Source organism: Rhea pennata, chromosome 1, assembly GCF_028389875.1.
Source record: "Rhea pennata isolate bPtePen1 chromosome 1, bPtePen1.pri, whole genome shotgun sequence".
Classification (NCBI taxonomy): domain Eukaryota; kingdom Metazoa; phylum Chordata; class Aves; order Rheiformes; family Rheidae; genus Rhea; species Rhea pennata.
Genome location: NC_084663.1, coordinates 117491355 through 117514374, shown reverse-complemented (window position 1 = coordinate 117514374; position 23020 = coordinate 117491355). Strand labels below are relative to the sequence as shown.

The window sequence follows — 23020 nt, the reverse complement described above, 5'->3', positions numbered from 1 at the left end:
AAAGAACAGTATACACAGGGCCAGCAATGCTAACTATGAAAAATTTGCATCAGATTTACTTCAAAGATTTATAGCAATATGATAATTCTACACACTAGACCAAAATTAATTTATCATACATTGTTTCTATGACAAAAAGCTTGTCATTATGGACAGTAGCAACTTACAAGTATAATTAAGCTGTATTAATCTCATTAACACTTCTAAATCTATATTCCTACTACAGTAATTTTTTCTGTATATTGTCTTATAAGATCTTAACTGACCTTCAAATAACACTTGACCAAGAGAGACCTGGACCCAGTTATAGTGATCTTATCTACATGCCCATTTGGCTTATTTCGAAAAAAGAAGGGACAAAGGAAAGGCAGGTTTCAAATGCTATATGATATCATTTGGTTTTGGTCTGAAATGTATTTTAGTTGAATAGTTAAAAAAAAAAAAAAAAAAAAAAAAGGCAGTCCATTAGCTTGTATTTTATATAAAATCTGCAGAAAAAATACAACAGCGACAAAAAAAACAAAAATACTTCACAGATATCTAAAAAACATCAGAGATACAAGGTAAAGCAGCATCACTCTGACACTGTGCTTTAAAAATAAGATGAATGAAGAGACTGCTCTAGTGATATTAGAAAATTTGCTTTCTTCTTGAAGAAGACTACTAACATTTTGCACAGCAACTATTTTTATAACCACCTCATTTAAAAACGTGTATTCATAGACACAGAGAATTGTCATATCATTACCATTTTTGCTCAAAGTGTCCAACTTTACACAGTGAAACTGATAATGCTAAGTGTCACCAGATGTCACTATACCATGAATTCAATATCAGAACAGAAGTGAAGCAAATGCCTTTAAACCAACACCATAAAAGAAATAATAGAAAGTGTTTTGTAAACAAAACAAACCACTTTGCAAAACAAGAGAGTTCAGAGATCTCACAGTGAAATCAGAAACCCTAATTATATATGTTTACATTCTAGGACTACTTTACCTTAGGCCAATTAAAGCACATTAAACCATTTAATTATATACATTTTCTTAAAAAAATTTAAAACATTGCACACAAGTTTGCTTTTAAACATCACATAACAAGGTTAGTTTTATTTTCAAAACAATTACATTTAAGGGCACAGAACATACAGAATATCAAATTAATAGATGAGTATTTTGCTTCTCTATACATGCTAAATCCAAAGATTTCCTCAAAAAAAGTTAGAGTTTAGTGACTCCAACTTCTTCCATGTATCCTGTTCTCTGAAAGGGAGCAACTCCCAACACCTCCTTTATCTTAGGATTTAAAAAAATATATGTATAAAAAAAATAAAGCTGTACGTTTTAAAGTTGTAAGCATCTTCTGCTTTAAGTGTTCATGCAGAGATCCTTTGATAGCTCTGCCTGCACCACTGTAACCTTGTGGGAATCCTTTACATGACTCAGTTACAGTACTTACATGACTTGCATCAGAAGTCTCATGCTGGCCTTTCTGGGAATAGGGTGAAAAGGGGTACACAGGACTGGAGAAGTAAAAAAAAATATATATATATATATATATATGTATATACACAAGGAGCATACTGAAAGCCATTTTGATTTCTTACAAACTCTCACCATTTCCTTTCAGGTATTAATAAAAGCTAAAAGAAAAAAAGTAACAACTTTGGCAGAGAAAAGCATCAAATCATTCCTTTAAAAAATTAAATAAGAATAGTCTCCCAGAACACACTATTAAGCTTTTAAAAAGCATTCTTCCTTTTTATTTTGCCCCCTTCTCCCCCCCCCCCCTTTTTTTTTTTTTTTTTTTTTTTTTTTTTTTTTTTTTTTAACAATAAAAGGCTCCTAACAAGTTTCTGGGAGAAAATTCAAATACTTTAACAAAAAAATAAGTTAAGGGGAAAAATAACAAAAAAAGACATCACTCCAAAATAAGTTTTTCAAGACTGTCATTCTAAGTTCAAGGCAATAAATAAACCAATCACTGCAGAGATAGAAGCAAGCATCTTTCTGGTTTCTGGGTCTATCTCTGTATGACTAGCTTGTCCCACTTAGGAGGAAGACAGCCATTAGATGTCATTGAACAGACTGTCCATTATGGGAGATGATTTATAGTTTTACAGAACCAAAAAGTTGATGTTTAAACCAAAACACATTAAGCTGGGTTCATATCTCTTCTGAAAAGATCACGATCAGAAAATTAGCAAAGGCATGTTTACGCTATAAAATACCCTGAAAAAGCTTTCTTTGCTATAGTCCGTAACACAGGCTAACGTACTTGCTAACCAACAGACAGTTTGCATGATGTGTTTTTTTTTTTTTTTCTTTTCTTTTTTTTTTTCCTGATAAAGGGCTTTTGTTAAGCAATTATTTGCAGCAAAGAACATTAGCAAGTTCTATGATCTCTAAGACATGGAAACAGTATGACTGAAGAGGCCAACATTAGGCAAAGGGTAGCATAGAAACACATTTTTAAGTGCCTGAAGAGAAAAAACACTGGAGAAATTTGCTTAAAAGCTTGTTCACAATAATAGTTCTAAAGATGGGAGATTTGTAAGTATTACTTTATTAAGGTTTTGACTGACTGCCAATTATTAGTATGGCAACTTGTTAATTTAACAAAAGTCAGAAGCACCTCAGATTCAAAGATTACACCACGCGTTTTCAAAGGATTATGGCTCCAGAGAATGCCCAAAAGATAATTTCATCATGGACCTGATTGCAATTATACTGAACTGGACACATACATCCTGTATATTAACTATTTAAAAAGAGTTCTGTTTAAACAGTAAATGACTTGGAGGGAGAGAAGAGGAAAAACAACCTGAGAAAGAGACATTATATAAGCAAACTACTATTCAGGCAGCAAAAATACCAGGCCTTCAGCTTCATAACCATGTAAGGCACCCTGGGGGAGGGGAACGGAAAGGAAAGGGAAAAGGGGAAAAAAAAAAAAAAAGGATGAAGCAACAGTAGCCAAGCAAAAGGGTCCCTGAGCTAACCTGACTTCACAGGTTTGATGGTAATGCATTCATTAATATTAGAGCAAAGAGGACTGGTCTGGAAACATCCAAGTATCAGCAACTGACAAAAAGACGTGCCAAGTTAGTAAGGGACAGTGCCTGGTATACAAGTCTCTCTTTCCCTGTGCCAAATCAGGCTTCTTAGCCAGATCACAGCCTTTAAGAAGATATCGTTGGTTTGAGACTTATTCTTACCCTCCATAGATTGTTACTCCTCATCCCACAGGGATCAGACATGTTTGGCCCTAGGTTACTTCATCCTGCATAGACAGTTAACTATTTTACATCTCTTTCTACTTACAGTATCATCCTTCCCTACATCACCCCACGGATGAATGAACTTCAGTTTCCATTATTATATTTCACAGACTAGAATTTGATCTTTAAAAAGGATTCAAAAATATTTTTCTGAATGAAGCAAGCCACACCAACTCTAAGAAAACATGTCTTTTCACACTGATATTAACATCAAGACTCAGGTATGGTAACTCTTCTCTCCTCTTCCACATGTATTTCAATACAGCCCCTACACTTATCACCATATTTCCAGCTACAGTATTCTGTTTTCCAGTGGCAACAACCAATAGAGAAAATGGGATATGCTGTCCTCTGTTTAAAATCTCAGAACTAACAGGATTCAATTGCTTAAAAAAAATCCCACAAACCCAGAAGTTGACCAGTTTATCTGATAATATGTACTACGTACCACACTACCAAAAGCTATTTAGACAGTTCATAGCTTACAAGACCACTATACTGGAGAACAAAATTTCTCCAGCAGTCAATGGCAGGATTTACCCAAATTTACTCTCCAGAGACCTAACTCACCCAAAAGGGTTTGGGTCTTGTATATATTAGTAAATTAGCGCTAAGGAAACACTGTTGTACTTCATTTTTTATGCTAATAAACTGTCAGCATGGTCCCTTGGACTGTTTTGGTCTCTCCAGTTATCATTCTCCCAAACAATTCCCAAGACAAGCTCAGGAGCTAAGACACCAGCAGGGATCTTTCTCAAAGGCAATCTGGATATGACCACTCTGTTTTGGAGGCTAAGAGAGTTTAACAGTGTCACCAGACTGCGTCAGCTGGCCTCAAGCCTCAAGACCAGAGAACAGGTCCTGTTTGGTTTGGTTTATGAAAACACATGTAGCCAGACAGAAGCATCAGTAAGTCAGGGCTACGCAGCTAAAAGTGCTGCTCAGTCCTACTAAGGGTGACTAGCATCCAGGATGGTGACACACTCCTCTATTTTATAAAGATAGACATGGAAGAGAAATTTGAAATTTGATTTAGGACCTAGTTCTGCAACCTTTCAGTCTGACAATTCCATCAGATATCTGCACACAGACGTCCTGCAGAATGGAAACCGTCTTGGGTAACCATCCTTTGGGAAAAAAGAACCTAATCTTCTGTGCATGTCTGGGAAAAGTTCATTTTTTTTTCTTTCCCTCAAAGAATCAGAAGAATAAACCTCAATCAGCAAAAACACAGATTACTACTATGTTCACTTTCTATCTCCTGACATGGAATCCCTCACCAGTCACTCCTAAAAGAGGTCTGATGGGGCAAGAGGGGAAGCATGAGAAGACATTAGGTAAAAGAACTCTGGAAAATAAGGAACACTTCCACCTTCTTTCCCCCTTTCGTCTTCTCACTTTTCCTCTCTTCACATAGACTCAGTCTGCAGTAGTGACAGGGTTGCAGAGTACTTCCTTTTAGCTACACATACCAGAGGGGAAAAGTAATTTTTCTGTTGTGTTTACCAAATCAAAGACATGCAAAGGCTAGCTTCACACATCTCTTTTTCTATGTGGTAGAACCTACGTGCAAGTTTTTCCCTAATAAGAAGCTAACCCTAATTATGTAAATGATAGAATATAGCTGAAGTTTTGGAGACTGAAGAAGGTGTTGGATATATATCCTTGTATTTGTATTTACTATAAAAATCAAAGTAAAGAGAGTACTCCTTTCCCCCCTCTCCCCAATTACCCATTTATCCTCTCCAGTCTTTTTCTTCTTTTTTTTTCTTAAATACAGCATTTTTTCTATAATGGCAATTACGGTGCATAAAATCAAAAGTCAGACAAACATTTCCTTATAGAGAAAAATGACAAAAAGCTACTAACAGATATCATGTTCTAAATACCACACAATGAGACAAAATATCATCCTGTTGTTCCCATAAGAGCTGAGAAACTAAAAAAAAAAAAAAAAAAAACTAAAAACAGTGAGCAAAATTAATAAGTAGTAAGTTGACCAAGATAATACAGCTATGTAACAAAACACCTGTACAATGATGTGCATCACAGTCCTGAATTTAAAGTCTTCCGACACAGCTTCAGTTGTTTAGATTTTACACTTACGTAAATGATTACTTTTTATCTTCTCCTTAATGCTGATTGAGCTTTATAACTGACTGACCTCAAACACAGCCACCTGCCTGCCTTTGGTATATATGCTTACATATATGCATACATGGAAAAACGAAAGGTTAGTACCGCAAATGAAGAGCGGGGGAAAAAACCTAAAGGGAAAAAAGAAAAAGAGACACCACACAATACATTCTGCCTTGAGCAGAGATAGCACTACACGTCTCAAATGGTCTATAAATTGGCTAAAGTTGATTTGACAATTATAGCGTAAACAATGCCTGGGTTGCGGTTATGTTATTTGGAAAGAAAAAAAAGAAAAAAAAAAGGAAAAAAAAAAACCTCCAGAGACCTGTATCAACTTCTGTATGTTTAGCCATACCCTTAAAAGTTCACTATTCACTCACAAAGAGAAATAGACAAACATGAATATTCCGAGCGAACAGACACAGACCAGTCCAGTATTTAGTAATAGTTTAACTTTTGGAGTCTCTTCCAGCATTTGTAAACAAACAGTCTCTTCCTCGATCTCCCGAATAACTCTCTTGTTCATGGTTTTACTTTTAAAGCCACAGAACCAATCTATGAATTTCAAGTGTCTCTCTCTATCATCAGTTTCTTCCTCGTGCTTTTTCTCACCCATCAAAGCCGCTTGTCCGTTCGAATAACAATCAACTGGTGTCTCGACTTCAGAGTGACTTACAGAAATCACCGGGTTGCTGTCATCTCTGCAAGTTACCAGAAGATTGATATCCTCAGGTTTAATATTTTTAAGATTTTCTTCAGATTTGCCATTTGGAATGATATGATTAGCGTTTTCATTGCATTTAAAGATGCTCTTTTCTTGTACTTTGTACAGCTCCCCCTTTACAGTATTCTCTTTTACGTTTCTGTTTTTCACAGCCCAAAAAGTGGTCGTTCGAACCTGCTCCTTTGTAGGCGGTGGTGTAAGGAGGCTCACTATAACGGTCACAATTCCAGTGATCCAGAACAGAGCGGTAGCAACATACATGTAATGGATATTTTTGATAAAGCTGGGCCTAGTATCCGGCTGGTTACACTCCGGAGCACGATAGATAAATGCCAGAACCAACCGTATCGCTCCCAGAGCGAATCCAGCCATTCCACCATAGAACGCCCCCTGTTCATTGCAACGCTTCCAAAAGATACCCATAAGAAACAGAGCAGCCACCGGTGGAGTCAAATAGTCTGCCACCTCTTGAATATACAGGTACATCTGACCTCCTTGCATTTCTACTATTATGGGAACCCAGGCAATGCTTATAACTACCATGAAAGCCACAAAGACTCTTCCTACAATCATCAGTTCTCTAGACGTCGCACTCTTCCGAATGAGCTTGTAGACATCAAGCGTAAATATGGTGCTGGCACTGTTGAATATAGAGTCCAAGTCACTCATCAGTGCAGCAATCATCACGGCCATCATAAGTCCCCGCAGACCAACTGGTACAAGTTTCATCACCAAACGTGGGTAGGCAATGTTAGAGCATCCAGCTCTGCTTCCGCAGACTTGAAAACAGTGTTCTGGATTAATACAGGCGATATCATCTGCAAACAGTATTCGTGAAATCATCCCTGGGACAACTATAATAAACATTGGCAGTAACTTTAAGAAGCCTGCCATCAGAGTGGATCCTTTGGCATGAGCAATGTTTTTTGCTGCTAAAACTCTCTGCACTATGACTTGATCAGCACACCAGTACCAGACAGAAGCTGGAGTCTGTCCCAACAGAAATCCAGGCCAGGGAATATCTTCATCTGTTGGCTCACGCAACATTTTAAGAGCATCAGGCTTTGGGTTGACATTGCAGGAATTGGTATTGGAAATGTTGTAGGTTAACAAGATAGATGTAATATTTGGTGATGCTAACATGTACCTTTTTTTAACTTCTTCAAACCCACCAACCTCCGTAATACTTATGATCATAAGTGTGAGGGCACCAATAATCATAAGCAGAGCTTGAAGTGTGTCTGTGTAGATGACAGCCACAAGACCTCCAGTCACAGTCAACAGTGCAGTCATTCCAATAAGGAGGATAACTGACAAATAGAGGTTCCAACCTAGCGATTCTTGAATAAAAAGCGCCCCCGAATACAAGTCAACCGAAAGTTTGGTGAAGATATAAAGAATTAGAGACAATGCTGCAAAATATATTTGAATTCTATGCCCTCCAAAACGCTTGGACAAGTATTCAGGCATGGTGTATACTCCTGACCGGATGTAGACAGGGACGAAGACCCATCCTAAAAGCTGCAAAAGCATTAAGGCGTTGAATTCCCATGCACCTACTGCAAATCCACTTGCCGCTCCAGATCCTGCGAGCCCAATGAAATGTTCACTTCCAATATTGCTCACAAATAAAGATGCACCAATAGCTACCCAGGTCATAGAACGCCCTGCCAAGAAGTAGCCACTTACGGTGCTTCGATTGTATTTCCACATGGCAAAAAAACCTATGCACATTACAAGCACGAAGTACAGTGCCACAATGGCAATGTCTGCTGTTTCCAAAGAAGCCCTCATTTTTGTAAACAAAATGACTTCGCACAGCTGATGTCCAGTTCTCGCCCCCCAGCAAACGTCTTTTAAGCAACACGTGAACCAGTTAACATTTATCAACACTGCGGATCAAATTCTTTGTCCCTTGGTTTGCTGTCCTGATGCTGGTGGTTGTGGTACATTTACTTTCTCCGCTTCTCAAATGGAAATTTGGAACTTAGCACGCACTTTTAATCCACATTCCACAAGAGCATCAGCCTTAACTCAGTTGATGTAGGAGAAATTCTTAGTTGCAGCTAAGTTTAGTGAGGCCTACTGTACCAACCCTGCAAGGCAGCAAAGACAAAAGACAAAGATTGAATTAGAGGAGAATTTCATGAAGTAATGAGAAAAAATTTGAAGTCTAGTAAAACAATGACCGAACACCACAGACTTTTCCCCTTATATTTCCTGCTATATTTATGCAATCCGTAATATACATAATTAAATATTCATAAAGCTAAGAAGTAATGCCTTTTGTAAGTCAACTTTAATGTCGTATACAAGTATATTAAAGGACGCAACAATTCTAGAGTATTAAGTGACCCATCTTCCCCACAACAAGGCAATCAACAGAAATGCATTTTAGTATTCTTTATTGTTGGCTCTTGCAGGATTCAAGCCTATTTCACAAGCCACTAAAAATGCCTTCCTCATTCAAACAACTATAGAAAAAAAAATCACTAAGCAATGTTAACCCGGCTAGTCATTTCCTGGTTTGCTCAAGCACTGCACCCCACAAATCTTAATAGATTCTGATGTCACATGCATGCACTTGAGACACCAGCTGGCTGCTATGACCAAAAAAAAAAAAAAAAAAAAAAAAAAAATCAAGTCATAATGTTGTCAAGAAACAATGCAAGTTTTTGACCAACTAGAGAATCAAGAATATACTGCAGGTTATAGACAAGTTTGCATCTGTCTGGGTTACAGATTATCACAAGGTTACATTTTACTCTGGAAGCTCTTCATAAGCATTCCACAATCTCAGCAAAGAAAAAGAGGCATTCATGCCAAATGACTAAAGCAAAGTTATTCCTGACATCTGGCTCTAGATTATTTCTGTCTGCACCTGCTGGGCTTCACAATTCTTCAGGAGCACTGTAGGGGTACCAGCAGGAAGAACCATACGGATTTTCCCAGCAGTCAGCTGCTAGGATGCCAGGAAGCACTATTCCCAGCATCACCCACTCAGACCCAAGCAAGAAGAGGATCCCATGAACGTCAAAAGGTTTGGAGGCAAAGCAGATCCTGTTGTTCTCCTGAACCCCCAAACCTTCCTAATTCTGCAAGCATTTCAGGAAGCATATGTGTTCATTTAAATAAGCAGGATTGAAGCGAGCTAAGTGAAGGGAAGGGGATCGTGAAGAGCTTCAGTGGCAGAGCAGGTAGCAATGGCAGGGGTACTGAAGAGCTGCGCAATGGCTCCTATCCCCTTTATTTCTGCCTTGAAAAATATCATTCATTGACACCCACACAAAACCATTTAATGAGCTTAGACAGTGCTGGGCACAAGATTTCTCTACTTTCTACACCAAACAGGCACAGCAAGGGAAGAAACATCCAAAGCAAAGAACAAGTTTAGTCTAAAGATCAGAATGCTAATCTTTGACTTTCAAGATTATTACAAAGGACTAAGGAACAGGGTTTGACTCCATTCCTCTTTCCCCACCTGTTGGCCAAAGTAATGTAAGCCTAAGAGTCACTGGTACCTGGTTCTGCCCATAAGATCTATTAGAAGTGCTACCAGCATCAGTTTTAGACATTTCCCTTCCATTCCATCTGCGGAAGCATGCCAGCACTGTGCTGGAGTGCACATTTCCCTATTAATTCATCTGTCAGCAATATCTATATAACCTATATAGATTCTATATAACACACATTAGTATTTGGTGATTTCCTGTTTAGCATCCTTGTAAGGAGTTTATTTTGTTTAAGGAAGAAAAAAGTAAATAAAAAGATTACAGGTTCTCAGATGGCCCAAAATAAACTGGAGCTAAGGTTGAAAATGCATATGCATACGCTCCCTGCCTTACTTCACGCCTTGCTGAAGTTAGCAAAGGTGCTCATTGAGAATGCATGTTTCTCATTAAGGCAGACACATTTTTAAAAAAAGCTTACAGCAAACCACAACTTCAACCTTAAGGAGAAATGCACAATCATGTTATTTGTACAAGCTGGCTGTTTTTCAGTAGTAGTTCAGATCAGAAAAAGATAATAAGGGTTCCCCACCATCACCACAAACCCACATGAGAATGTAGATGTTCATTCTGCTGGAGTTACAGCCAATAATGACAGGCTACGGAGACATGGCACAAAATGGACTGATTACAGTAGTGTGCTAAATTTATCATGTTCATAAGCCTCAAACCACAGATGTATTTTAAATTCTTCCATAAAAGAATTCGCATTGATCCCCACCCACAAAAGGGAGTAGAAGTTAAATGGTCTGTTCTATGGTTTGGTTTAATCCAACACAAAATTATAAACACTTAAGATTGTGTGATGCCATCAGCTACAAGTAATGCATTTTTCTTAGACGTAACTGCTTTTGTATAATATTTTTATAATATTGCAACTTCTATTATATTCCACTAAGAGCTGAAATGCAACTACATTCTAATGTTTATTCCAAAACCAAGTATTTTAAGGGAAGTGGAGGAAGAGATTTCACCGAGACACAGTGAAAAACAAAAAGAACTACTATACAGAAAGTTTAGAGTAATCAGTGAGCTAAAAAAAAAAGTAAAAATACCTGTATTCTCCCTTTCTTATTGTCCTCCTCTGTTACTGAAAAATTCTAGCCTTGAACTTAAGTTAAATTCCAAACTTTTTCCCTCCAAGTTAATTAATGACCTTGCAAAACTATACTATAAAATAACCTACATAAATCAAAACAGTATTCTATGACATAATTTGATATAAGAGGTACCCAGGGCATAGTATGAACATTACAAGTATATTCAATCCCTCTGAAAAGCATGTAAGTAGAAGATGCGGCTGCCCATGAATAAAAATTGCACATTTCTCAATTAGGACACTTTGCCAAACAACTACAGGCTCATTTTAACCAAAATAAACAATACATGAGCAACTTGAGCATTTTCCACCGGAGGGTACAGCCAAACCATTTAAAATAAGCAGTTGTATGGAGTCTTGAACAATCACCTTTGTAATCAACATCCAAAATTTGCAGGGTTCAGCTTGCTTAAGTAAGAAGGTGGAAAGTTTTCAGTCGCCGCTATAAATTTGCTGCACTGACACTAAATTACTGTACTGAAGTGGCCTCTTGTACCAGTTTCTTATTAGACCTAATTCTAAAATAATCCTAGAACTTTTTCATTACTAAAATGAGATTCATCCCTCTGAACTTTCAGCAAGTTATGACCTCAAGTCTTAAGAAGGACTTCTGAGGTGCCCCATGTGAGTTTAATCTCAAATTATTAGAACAGTGTACATTGTGGCACTGACAGGAAAAAAAAAAAAAAAAGACAGAAAGACAGCACTGTTGCCAAGGACTGTGAATTTTTTCCCTAAAACTGTTTTCTGGCTGGATGGTATCAAAGACACAAGACAGTATTTTTCCCTCTTGTCTGAGGATAGAAGGCTACAACTATGGTGAAACAACATGTATGTCTCTCCACCAGACACCTTGTCCTTTCAGAAAAAAAAGAAAGTTTCAAGGAATTCCCTGAAGAGAGATCAGATAATGTGAAACAGATTCAGGGTGGGATTTTTAGGAGGCATTTGTATGATTTTTTTTAAGGGGAAACTTTCTCCACAGTCCTTTTCTAATAGGATGAACCTTTAAATATGCCAGAATCAAACTCCTCTAGCTGCAAAACACTTAGGATGCTGCTTAAGATCTGAATTCTACTTAGCCTAGTTCTTTCTTGCAAATGGGAAGTTTCCCAGTTTACTTCTCTTTTCTCTTACCATTCAGAGTTGTAAGGAATACAACCATCCTTGAACCATCCTTGTTCAATAGCTCATTAACAGTGGAAGAGCAGCCTCCCTCAGCAACATCTAAGGGTTAATATGATGATGCAGGTAGCAACATCTATCACACATAGTCGCACTCACTGCCAACAAATTGAGTATATGCTTCACTTTGTTCACAGGTTAGTGGGTGGCTTTGAGGTCCTTTCTTAGAAACAAGACTTCTCCTCTCTGCTCCCACCTTCTTCATACAGGGGTACGTTAACTCGTACTAATAGCATGATCTATCGAACAAATCACTCGCATGACAGTCAGACTGCCCAGTTCAGTATCTTCTATACAGAAGATGTTAACTATCTCTCTCTCCCAGAAAATAAAGCAATAAAGATCCCAGTACCTCAAGCAGGACTGTACAACATTCAACCCCACAAGTAAGCTGTCTGGCCTGCTCACACTCTAGCCTACTTCCTACAGATACACAAATGAGTTCTTGCCTGTCTATTGCTCCACAATAACCACCTGTATACGGCTTGCTCCACAATAAACACAAGGTTATTTGAGGTCCCTACCTCCCAGGAAAAATAAGCTGCATTTCACTGACTGCAGCATGCTAGTATAGGAAAACATGAATACGCAAACGTTCTTCACAGAACAACTGATACACATCAGCTTATCCCTATGTAGTATGTGACCTTGTGAAAGCAGGGGCCTCCCCTTGCAGGCTGCTAAGCAGAACCCTGAACATTCAGCAACAGCTTCAGGATTTGCTCTTTTAAGGGAGGAACTGGGGCAGATGGGCCAGGGTGGACTCTTACTCAAGGCAAATAAGGTACATATAGCAAGAAGCAGTAAAGCTCAGGGGCATAAGTTCAGCTGTAGCATAGAATAAACAAAAAAGGTCTCAACAGGCTGGAGCAAAAGAGTACCACATTTAGGAGCTACCTGAATCAGCAGTGACTTCACTAACCCGCTGGCCACAGAACAGCACAGACCCACACATGCTCTGCTGCCCCAAAGTGGTGCTGCTTTAACACTTCCACCTGCCTTGGAGAACAAAGGCACCACAGAGACACTCTAAACCATCATTACCCTAGAAGTCTAATTATAGATGCACGCTGCAAAGTTCAAGTTAGTGAGCAGGTCTAATGTTATTATGAGAACGTGACACTTTTTGGTCTAGAGTTCCAGGAATCTCTCCAGTACTGTTCTTCATTTTACAGCACCATCAGAATAAACAGTTTGCTCCATAATACGTTCTTCTCAGTTCTTTTCCTAAAGGACTGCTCAAGAAGGCTTTACAGAGAGAAGTAACTTCACAGTACACAGTTCAGCAGGAGAAACAACCACAGAAAGCTACACTACATTCTGTCTGTTAGAAGTGTAAAGTTACTGTGGAGTATTACAGCAGCAGCAGCAACTGCAGTAACGTAAGGCCAAGCGAAGCTGAAGGACAATGTGTCTACCAGTGTTAGTACAGTGCTTCAAATCAGTTTTCTGCCACATTTCTTCCTCTCACCCCAAAGGTATACACCTATCCGAGGCAGAGGCCAAGTTAAATATTTTATTTAAGAGAATCAGCAGAAGGAAAATGTAGTTTTATTGTAGTGGTCATGCTACACTCTGAACCGAACAGAAGCTGCTGAAAAATCACAAAGCAAGAGGAAGATGGCTTATTTTCTGAAGACTACATTGCTAGCAGTGCCTCAGCAAGCCACTTCATGCCCAGTGCCTCTGGCTTTCGCATTCAGTTGGCTTCTTTCCCTGCAAGTCCCCAGCACTGTCAGGAATAGCAGAATATTTGCTTCCACAGTTCCCGCTAAACCCTTGAACATACAGGAGGAGGGCAAAAGGAACTGAAGAAAGAAGGTAGAAAAGCGTCTTGTTACTTACTAAGAGATACCTGAAATAAAGCCCATGTGCTTCCCACCTACCTGCACTTACTGTAGTCTGTTGATCAGGTCTTGAATTTGAGCTGATAGAGTATTCCTTTGTAAGCTAAACTGATTACTAGTTCAAAGAAAACGTGTAGGTAAGTATTTCCTTTTCCCCTTGCCAAGCCAAAAAAAAAATGATTTATGTCTACACTGGTGATAAATACCACCTAAATTCTCAAAGAGAGTAGAAAGTACCACTGCTCAGCACCACTGAGGAACTAGGACACTTTCCTCTGGCAAACAGGTCTTCATAGTAACTCAAGCAGATGATGACCAGAGACTCAGCTGCCCAGGAACACTATAAACAACTCTTCCCTCAGCAAGAAAACCTGGCTTTTTTGTGAATAGACAGATAGATTATCTTGGCAAATCTGCAGATTGAGTTTTTACTTCTATGAAGCAACTGAAAGTAACAGAGGAAGGAGACGGGGTACAGAGAAGTCATATTGTTTATGGTAATTAAATAAAAAGCACAGCAGGGCATACAGGAAGCTAGTAAGGCATTTTAATAGATGGGAAGGAGGGAGAGGCTGTCTCCTCCAGGTCACGGCAAAAGGTTTGGAAAGATGTCAACTGACATATACAGGCAGCTGCAGACAAACACTGAGCCTGGACACTCAAATTCCTTTTCAGAGACCACAAGGCCCAGATGCATGAACTTTTTTACTGCTACTGGCAAGTAGTATTTACCTGTGGAAAAGTTAGCTTAATGAAACACTTAGTCACTAAGAGCAACAGCAAGAGAATGAGTAAAGGAAGCACAAACATGTAATACTTTATTTCTTTAGAGGATTTGGGACCATGTAACTAAGATTCTGGGTGCAGAGGACAGATGCCATCACCATCAGCAGAACACAAAGTACCAACCTATCTATCAAAGTGGACTGTGTTCTTAGGGGATTTGAAGAGCAACCTCTTATAGGAAGAATCTGTCAGCCTCCTTCAGATGGTCCTCCTGGTCCCAGGAAGTTCACATACTCATTCTTCCTTCTGCAGATGCCACAAGCTTATGCAAGAGCTTTCCAGAATCCACTAGGTTTTTTCATGGCCACAGATAAGCCCTGAATCTGTAAGTCAGAGGTAGGTGTTTTACAAACTATTCATATCCCTAGTGTTAGGAGTGGTGTGGAATTTGGGGGGTATTTTTTGTTGTTTTTCTTTTGTTTTTTAAAGTAAATGTCCATGATTTGAATATTCCTTTCCCACTGTAAATGCTAGAAGCAAGTTTTACAATGAGAATGTTATCCTGTACTTGTTTTTTTCCCCTGAAGGACACTCAAGAGTGAAACTCATGCAATTCTTTGACGCAGCAACATGGATTTGGGAAATATTCATAGCGCTAAAGCAAGCAAGCTTTCAAGAGTCTCAAGTTTTGATAGTTAAAGCTGAAACTTAAGTAATTTTTTAAGTTGGAGTAACAAGCAGAAGTATCTATGTTTCAGCTTAACCAAAAGTAAAGGAAAGGAAAGTAGCTAGCATTTCTAAGGAATTGCGTAAGATATGAACCTTGATCTAGTTGGTGGTTATCACTGTTTACCAGTAGCTGATGCAACTTGCTTACTCTTAGCCTGGCAAAGAAAAATGTGTTGGTCCACTCCATTTGAACAGGATTTTGGCTAGCAGAGCACAGACTTCAAAAGCTATCTGAGGATGAAGAAAGGAGCAGTGGAAGTTGCAGCTTCCATGTGTAACTGGGAAGAACAACAAAGGAGAATATCCTTTCCAAAAATTTCTAGGAGGAGGAAAAAACATGTAATACACACTCTCACACTCATTAAGTTTATTCAGGACTTCAAGTTACCATCACTTTTGTGGCAGCCCACTATCCTTCAAAGAATGTAAAGCCTCACGGGTTTTATTGATTGGTGAGACAAAAGCTTCAGGACATATATAATCCTAGAATCTGAGTCAAAGGCCCTCCAAGCTTTAGTCTGTTAGGTGCTCTTTCAATATTTCAAATGTTTCTTGAGGATTTTAAGAAACCAAAATGAGGCTTAAATAAAATTATCAACATGCTTATGAAACACCTAGTGCTACTCTAATCAAACTTCACAGCTAACTAAGTTAGAAGCTACCACAGATGCATTTTTGTTAGTTTCAAGCACACTGACTGCACTGAACACGGCATCCTCATCCACCTCATGATCAGTACGTAATTGTTTTTAATTATTATTCCTTAGATGTTTGCATAGCTGAAGCACAAGGACTGGCTTGCAAGTTGACAACTCAGGACTAAAAATGGTATTGAGAACAGTAGTTACTTACATAGTTACTCAAATTTGTATTTCTTGGGCACACAACCCTTCTCCTATAGCATCTGCTGTCCAATGCTTATTTTCTCCCCTCTTCCCCACTACATGGGCTGTGTTTCTTAGCACATCATTTCCAGCATCAGTATTTGAACTAGTCTTTCCACAGTACAGGTCCTTAACTTGCACTAATTCTTGCCTTGCTTTTTGTATTTTCACTTCCCATCTTTCCCATCCCCTTTCTACGTAACTTACAGTATTTTGCTCATCTGCTTTGTTTGATTTTCCTCCCCCTTTTGCTTTCTTACTGGCTCTCCTACAGAATGGCTACACACCAGAGATCTTCCTGTTGGCTCCACTGGGCAGGAAGCTTACAAGACAACAATCTGCTCTGGGGGTGTCCCCCACTGCCACAGCTAGGCACTGCACAGGCAGGTACAAGCAACTGTTATCAGACAACTGCTTCCACATAAGCAGCTCTTACATTGCTGCAGATTCATGGTGGAAGAGGTCTGAGCAGCTGTGGCTCAAACAATTTGCAGCCTGCACTGGCTGAGTCTGACAAAAAGCAAGGCAAGTGACTTGATCAACAACCACAGAAGTAAATTTTCAGTGGAAGCTGCCAGTGTTATAGCTCTGAAACAAGGGAATTGGAGAAATCTGCTCCTGAAAGAATATGCAAGAAAGCAAGAACTTCTGTAGTTACAAAATCTGATGTGTATTCTGTACTAGAAAAAAGCAAGCATACACATGCATTCATACTTAAGTTAAAAGGATTATTCTAGGTGTTAAAGACATTTTACAATCAGTGACTCTTGACAGATTTTACAACAGTGGAGAGCAATGAAGTGGTTTGGTCAATACAACAGAGGTTCTCCTTGCTTCTATTTCAAAAGTTAAATGGTAGAATATACTCTCATGCTGAAGTAAACAAGCATCTCCCTGATCATCTACATGATGTGTCAATATGTATAGAAGCACTGCAGACAAATGAGGACACACAGCCAACACAGAACAGCACACTGCTAAACAGATGCAAAGGGGCAAAGGGGAGAAGTCTTATCTTAAAGGTTAAGTCGCATTTCTGCCCACTGAAGAGTTGCTAGCCAAATCCCACTGAAGTCATCCAGCATGGATGCAAGGGCCTGCCCACAGCCCCGCTTCTGTGAGAGTCCCTCAGTGCCCAGGCTTGCGGCTCTAAAGCTTAGGGAACAAGAGTTGCAGAGTTAACTAGTGCATCCCATTACATACATTTGATCAAGCACATTGCCTAATATACAAAAAAGTCTGTCTAAACCAAGAAACTTTTGTACAAAATGAGTACTAAGCTGACAGCAAGAATAAGACAGTCAACTTTGCCAAACTCATCTAACAACTATCTGCTATAAAAAGGTTTGGACCTTTTTCATAGAAGAGAATAATCCTCTACCTCCCCCATACCCAAACCAGGAACATATCCCACACTTGGCAGAAATTTAGAAGAGGCTATTCTCAGATCTTAAGATAAAATATGACAAACTTCAGCCAAGAATGTATTATTCCCAAATGCTATCTGTATCATGCTTCAAAATACAATTATTCTTATTGAAAAGCTTAAGGCAGAAAATAAAACGTTGACTCCTACAAGAAAGTCTACTGCAGACCTCATCATGTTCTGATCTCATTTTTTAGTTCCAATTCTTCAGCCTTATTTCCACCACCACCACCCTCCATATAAAAGTACCACTCCTACTACTTCCCCTTTCATGACACTATATTAAGAATAGCCTATTTCAACCTACCGAAAAAGTCAAAGAAAATAGAAAAAAAAAATGTCCAATTTCAACCTATGAGGCAGGGGGTGAAGGAAAGAAGACGTGTAGAATAGATAGGTTAACCAGAAAGGAATAAATATAAAAACAGTATCTGTCTGTTTACTGCACTCTTTACTTGTACCTCTTATTCCTGCCAACAAAGGTATCAAAAGCCCAATTGCTGCAGATGCCTACACAGCTATTAAGTGTAATAGTCAAGACATCAAGCAACACTGCTGCCCATTGCTTTGGCTCTTCCAAAACAGCTGAGTGATCTACACAGGAGGTAGTGAATTTTTGAAACATGGCAACCTGCTCAGAAGCACACAAATACAATTTGTAACCAAATGTAAGTTACACTATGTGAACAGGGAAGTCAAACTGGGACCAAGATTCACAGTAGGTATTTGCTGAAACAAGATAACTAAGTGTTACACTATAGTTCATCCTATGCATTTGTCCTTTGTTACAGGAGAAGTAGGGAGAGAAGAGCACACCAGTATCAAAATATCAGAATGCTTTCTCTCTTTTTCGGTAAAACACTCTCATCCGAAGTATTTTTGAACTGCCCATTCATTTCAGTTTCAGTTACAAAGTTATTTTGTTGAAGACAGGTATCCCAGCTCAAAAGAGTCGAGCAGTAACAAAAACAGCATGGGAATACCTACACCTCGTCTGTACTATGTGCCCCAGGCTGCCAATTTTCCTTGGAGGGTGTCTCATACTGCCGCCCTGTGGTCAGTCTGCAAAACAGCACAGAGCAATAGGAAGCCATTTCCAGCTCTCCCTTACCCTCCCCCTCCCTTCCTCAGCTCTCCAGAGACTTTACCAGCATCAGGAGGGAAGCAAGAGGGACCCTCCCCAAAGACTTCTCCTTTCCCCAGCAAGCAAAACCTCTTGCAGATTAACTAGAGGGTCACTACCCTTTCCTACTGAAGGTCCTGCTCTGCCATAATTCCCCTGCTGAAAGCCAGCTCTCCAGAGAAGAGGTTAGACATAATTAGCAATTCCCCAACTGCGGTGAATAGTGAAGTCTGGAGTATGAGGCCCGCCTGGATGCAACCCTGTGTAACGTGCTCTAGGTGACCCTGCTGAGTGGGGAGGTTGGACTAGATGATCTCCAGAGGTCCCTTCCAACCTTACTGATTCTATGATTCTGTGAACAACTATGTCATCAGTTTGTGCATCTACCTTCACAACAACTGTAGTCTTTGACTTAAGGCTAATGAGGGCAGGCAACGTGTCTTCATACGCATCTGTATGTTACTGGCAACAGTTAACCAAGTCTGCCATCAAACTTTCCAATCTCATCATATTATTTGTCAGTAGCATATTGAAGAAAGCCACATGAACTGGCAAAATCCATTATTTTCACTTTAAGTTACTGACATTTTACCTTACTGCCATCACACCTTTCTCTTCCTAAACCACCTCCTCCATGCATTCGCACAAGTAGTTATGCAATCCAACTCTCGCACTGCAGTTACTCTTCGGAGAGTACAGCAGTACCACAAAAAGAGTAGAGAAGCATTTTGGGGGGCTGGGAGATTTTTGGTGGCTTGATTAGTTTGGAGGTTTAAATCTTTCCTGCAAGCCACTGACTGGGGTCTATGCTAATTAAGGACTCTGTCCACGGACAATTTACAAAGCTGAATTGATACTTTTATCAAATACTTGTTCACACATGACCCACAAAAATATGAGAGAAGCTTTGACTTCAGAATAAAGTCGTGCTCTTTTGTGAAAAGTACATGAGGAAAACTTGGGATGAAGTTTGAAAACAGAGGTTTTCTCCCTCCACCCCCAAGATTTTGGTTACTGCATTTTAAGACATCAAAAGGAAAGTTGAAGGAACTTTGAGAAAAACTGCAGAGAATCAAAGGGACTCAAAGAGCATTAGGTAAGACAGAGGGGTCATGCTTTCCTACAGAGTCTCATCTAATCATCTACAGCCTATCTGGGTAATGAGAACACCAGCACACAAGGCAGAGTCCACAACTGCAAACAGAAGCCACATGCAAGGGAAGAATGAGAGATCCCCAACTCGAACACAGTTAGTGCTAGGGAGCAACAGAGACTGAAGAAAAAAAATATTTGGGGGGGGGGGTATTCTACCTAGATCTATGAAAATGTTGTAGTAACTATCAAAGTTATTGCTGGGGGGGGGGGGAACCCATACAGTCATGATGCTAGTCTCTAAAGAAAGAGCACTGAAAATCTGCAAGACTAGCTCTAAGAAGGTTTTCACTCAAGCTGCTAGGGAATCTGCAGGAGTTAGCAACAGCCCTAAAGCATAGGGAAGCCAGGCTGCAGGGGCTTATTTTTTGCAAGGCAAAGGGCTGTCAGAGGTGAGCAAGCATGCCAAGCAGACCAAGAGAAAAGCCAGCACTTGAGCAAGTCTCAAGAGTGAAGCAGCTGTTGCAGCATGCAGTTGTAGGGACAGGCATGGTAGCCTGGTGAATATCTAGCAGGGGTAGCTTTATCAGGAAGCAGGAGCATTAAGCAGCAGTGTAATTTATTCAGTACTCCATTAGATATACTAACAGTCCATCTTCTACAGGGAAGAGTTATATAGTCACCGCATAATTCCAGAACATTTCATTAGACTCAGATTCAGGTCTCCCTATTTTGGCTAATGCAAGTTAGCATTATGCTTGATAATGAGCATTGCTACAGGGGACATCAGAGCAACCCATTTGTCAGGATTCAGCAAAATCACTGAGTGTAATTGGTATACCAATGTTTTTGAAGTATTCTCATTACACAAGAAAGGCAACAGCATCAACTTATCTGTATACAAAAATAAGCACCAAACCTGCTGTACTGAAAAAAAAAAGTATCTAGAAATGAATTCTCTAAAATTTATAATTCTAAGGGTAGATTAAGAATAGCAGTATTCCTGAACCAAAATTCAGTATTTTACCATAACCATAGAGCTATTAAAAAAAAATACCTCAAGAAATACCTATTAGGAAATAGAGTCAAACTTCAACTCATAAAAGGTTGCAGATGTTAAGTCTTCTGAGTGTAACAATCAATACCAATGAGAAGCATTTTGCAGCTGAAAGCTTAACCCTGCATCTCAGGACTCAAATCCTAGGAATCAAAGATCCTTTTTCACCAGCACAGCACTCCATAGCATTCTTTAACTGTGGTTACTTTATTAGTGTCTCAGTATCATGTAAGGTTTGCTATACTTTCTCTCCTCTTCCACATTTTTAGTATTTGCACAGCATAAGGGAACTCCGACATTAACAGCAGGTAGGAAAAAAAGCATCTCATCACCTATGGCTTATACGTGGATGAGGGGGAGGGGAAGGGAGATCTCACTTAGACAACACAAGTACAATGAGAGAACAGTGTTTTCTCAGACTAAATGCTGCTCCATGAGGTGGTGCGGCAATGCCAATCTCCTCCCCCCCCCCCCCCATTGCTCTATTTCTCCACTAGGGGACTCACCTGAGAAGTCTACTAGAGCGCCTGCAGTTAAGCCAAGTTAAAAAAAAAAAAAAAAAAAAAAAAAAAAAAAAAAAAAAAGAGAGCCAATCCTGACATGTGGATGCTACATGTAAAATGAATGGAAATGTACTAGTATATGTAGTACATGCAATACATGAAGACATGCTCCAGTAACTATAAAAAAAAAGCAACACTTTAACTTCCTGCTATTCTATTACAAATATACATGTCACATAAACATAGGTTAAACATAAGAGCAAGCACGTTCACATTGGATAAGATCAAAAAGGTTGTAGAGCAACAGAAGTGCTGCTACATTTAGACACCAGCACTGCGTATTAAGCTGGAAAGTAGGAGATAAACAAAGGCCGTAGAAGGTACTAGAGAAGCACCAATATCAGTTATTACCTTCCATGTGAAGGGTCCCACCTACACAGGAATGTCTTTTTTTATTATTATTTTATTTTTTAAAGCACAGAAGCACCATGGGGGTGGGGGTGAGGGCTCTTTGCAATTTAAGAGCAAGCATCGGGGGGCCTCGTTCCGCACCCGCGGGCTATCTCCCCATGGCCAGGGAGAAGCCGCCCGCCGTGTCGGCACCGGGGCTCGAACCGCGGCCGCCCGGAGCCGCGGAAGGGGGCAGAGCGCAGCGGGGCTGCGGGGAAGGAGGGGGGTGAAGATGTAGCGTGGGAGCCGCTTACCTGTGCGCAAGAGGAGGAAAGGGGGTGGGGAGGAGGACACCGCGGCGCTGGGCGAGCAACAAACTCTTCCGAGGAAGAGGGAAGGAAAAGAAAAAAAAAGGGGGGGGGAAGGGAAGGGGAGAAGAGGACGGAGGAAGCCACGCGCGAGCCTGAAGCACGCTGCGCAACTCCCGTTTCAAAACACGGAGGGGAAGGCGATGGGGCCCGGAGGCGGAGGTGGGCGGGGAGGAGAGGGGCCGCGGCGGCGCCGCATGGCAGCGCCGAGGGCGAGCGGCGCCCGCGAGCGGGCAGGAGGCACCGGCGAGCGGGGGCGGAGAAAAGCGGAGACCCAGCGGCTGAAGCGGGGCGAGGAAAGGGTGCACGGGGGAAATGTCAGGTTCCCACCTGGCCGCCTCCCCTCCTGCCCTCCCTCCCGCCTCCCCTCCCGCACTCACCCTTTGCATGGCTTTCAGGATCAAAGCCAGTTCATAGCGGGGCATCTTAGAGCTGGCGGTGGCGGGAGGAGCAGGGAGGCGGCGGGGCAGAGGGTGGGGAGGGAGGGGGGTGGCGGCAGTGCCGGAGAGGGGCCACGGAGGAGGAGGAAGAGGAGGAGGCGGCGGCGAGGCGCGTCCCGCGGCGGCGCTGGCGGCGGCTGCCCGCGCGGCTCCCCGGCTGCACAGACGCCGAGGCGGGCGGGCGGGCGGCGCGGCTTAAAGGGCGCCGGCAGCTGCGCACGCTCCGCCGCGCCGCCCCCTGCCCGCGCCAGGCGCCGCCTCCGCCGCGGCGCGCCCGCTCGCCCGCCGGGCCCCCGCGGGCTGCCCCGCGGACCCGCACCCGGCCCCGGGGCGCTCCGGGGAGGGCGGTGGGGTGGGGGCGGGAGGGGGCGCCGCGGCGGAGCGGGGCTCGGCCTTCCCCCTGCGGCAGCTGCGGGCCTGCGCCCGCCTTCCCCCTTCCACCGCCGCGGCGGTGGCGGCGGCTGCTGCTGCCGCTGCTGTGGCTGCTGCAGGGAGTGGA

At 41.2% G+C, this 23020-nt stretch overlaps 2 protein-coding genes across 3 annotated transcripts in view; both read right to left on the bottom strand.

The window, feature by feature from the left end:
* The window catches only part of MRPS6 (mitochondrial ribosomal protein S6), a 48658-nt gene extending 25951 nt beyond the window's left edge, over window positions 1-22707 (bottom strand). The window contains exon 1 of the mRNA XM_062598718.1: window positions 22462-22707. Coding sequence (XP_062454702.1) covers window positions 22462-22506 — 45 coding nt within the window. The 5' untranslated portion in view covers window positions 22507-22707. The remainder of the gene's footprint in view (window positions 1-22461) is intronic.
* Window positions 5256-16420, bottom strand: SLC5A3 (solute carrier family 5 member 3). Of its 2 annotated transcripts, none has more exons than XM_062598701.1 (3): window positions 15332-16420; window positions 14693-14892; window positions 5256-8239 (listed from the first exon to the last, which is right to left on the bottom strand). In XM_062598701.1, exon 3 carries the CDS (start codon window positions 7935-7937, stop codon window positions 5796-5798), a length of 2142 nt encoding a protein of 713 aa, XP_062454685.1. In that variant the 5' UTR covers window positions 7938-8239; window positions 14693-14892; window positions 15332-16420; the 3' UTR covers window positions 5256-5795. The 2 variants fall into 2 exon arrangements, with proteins under 2 accessions (XP_062454685.1, XP_062454691.1); XM_062598707.1 differs by having other exon boundaries at window positions 15363-16420.
* Window positions 22708-23020: the final 313 nt, after the last annotated feature.

What these genes read in the sequence shown, in the direction of transcription:
- SLC5A3 (XM_062598701.1), bottom strand. Translation starts at nt 7,937, where the DNA reads ATGAGGGCTTCTTTGGAAACAGCAGACATTGCCATTGTGGCACTGTAC.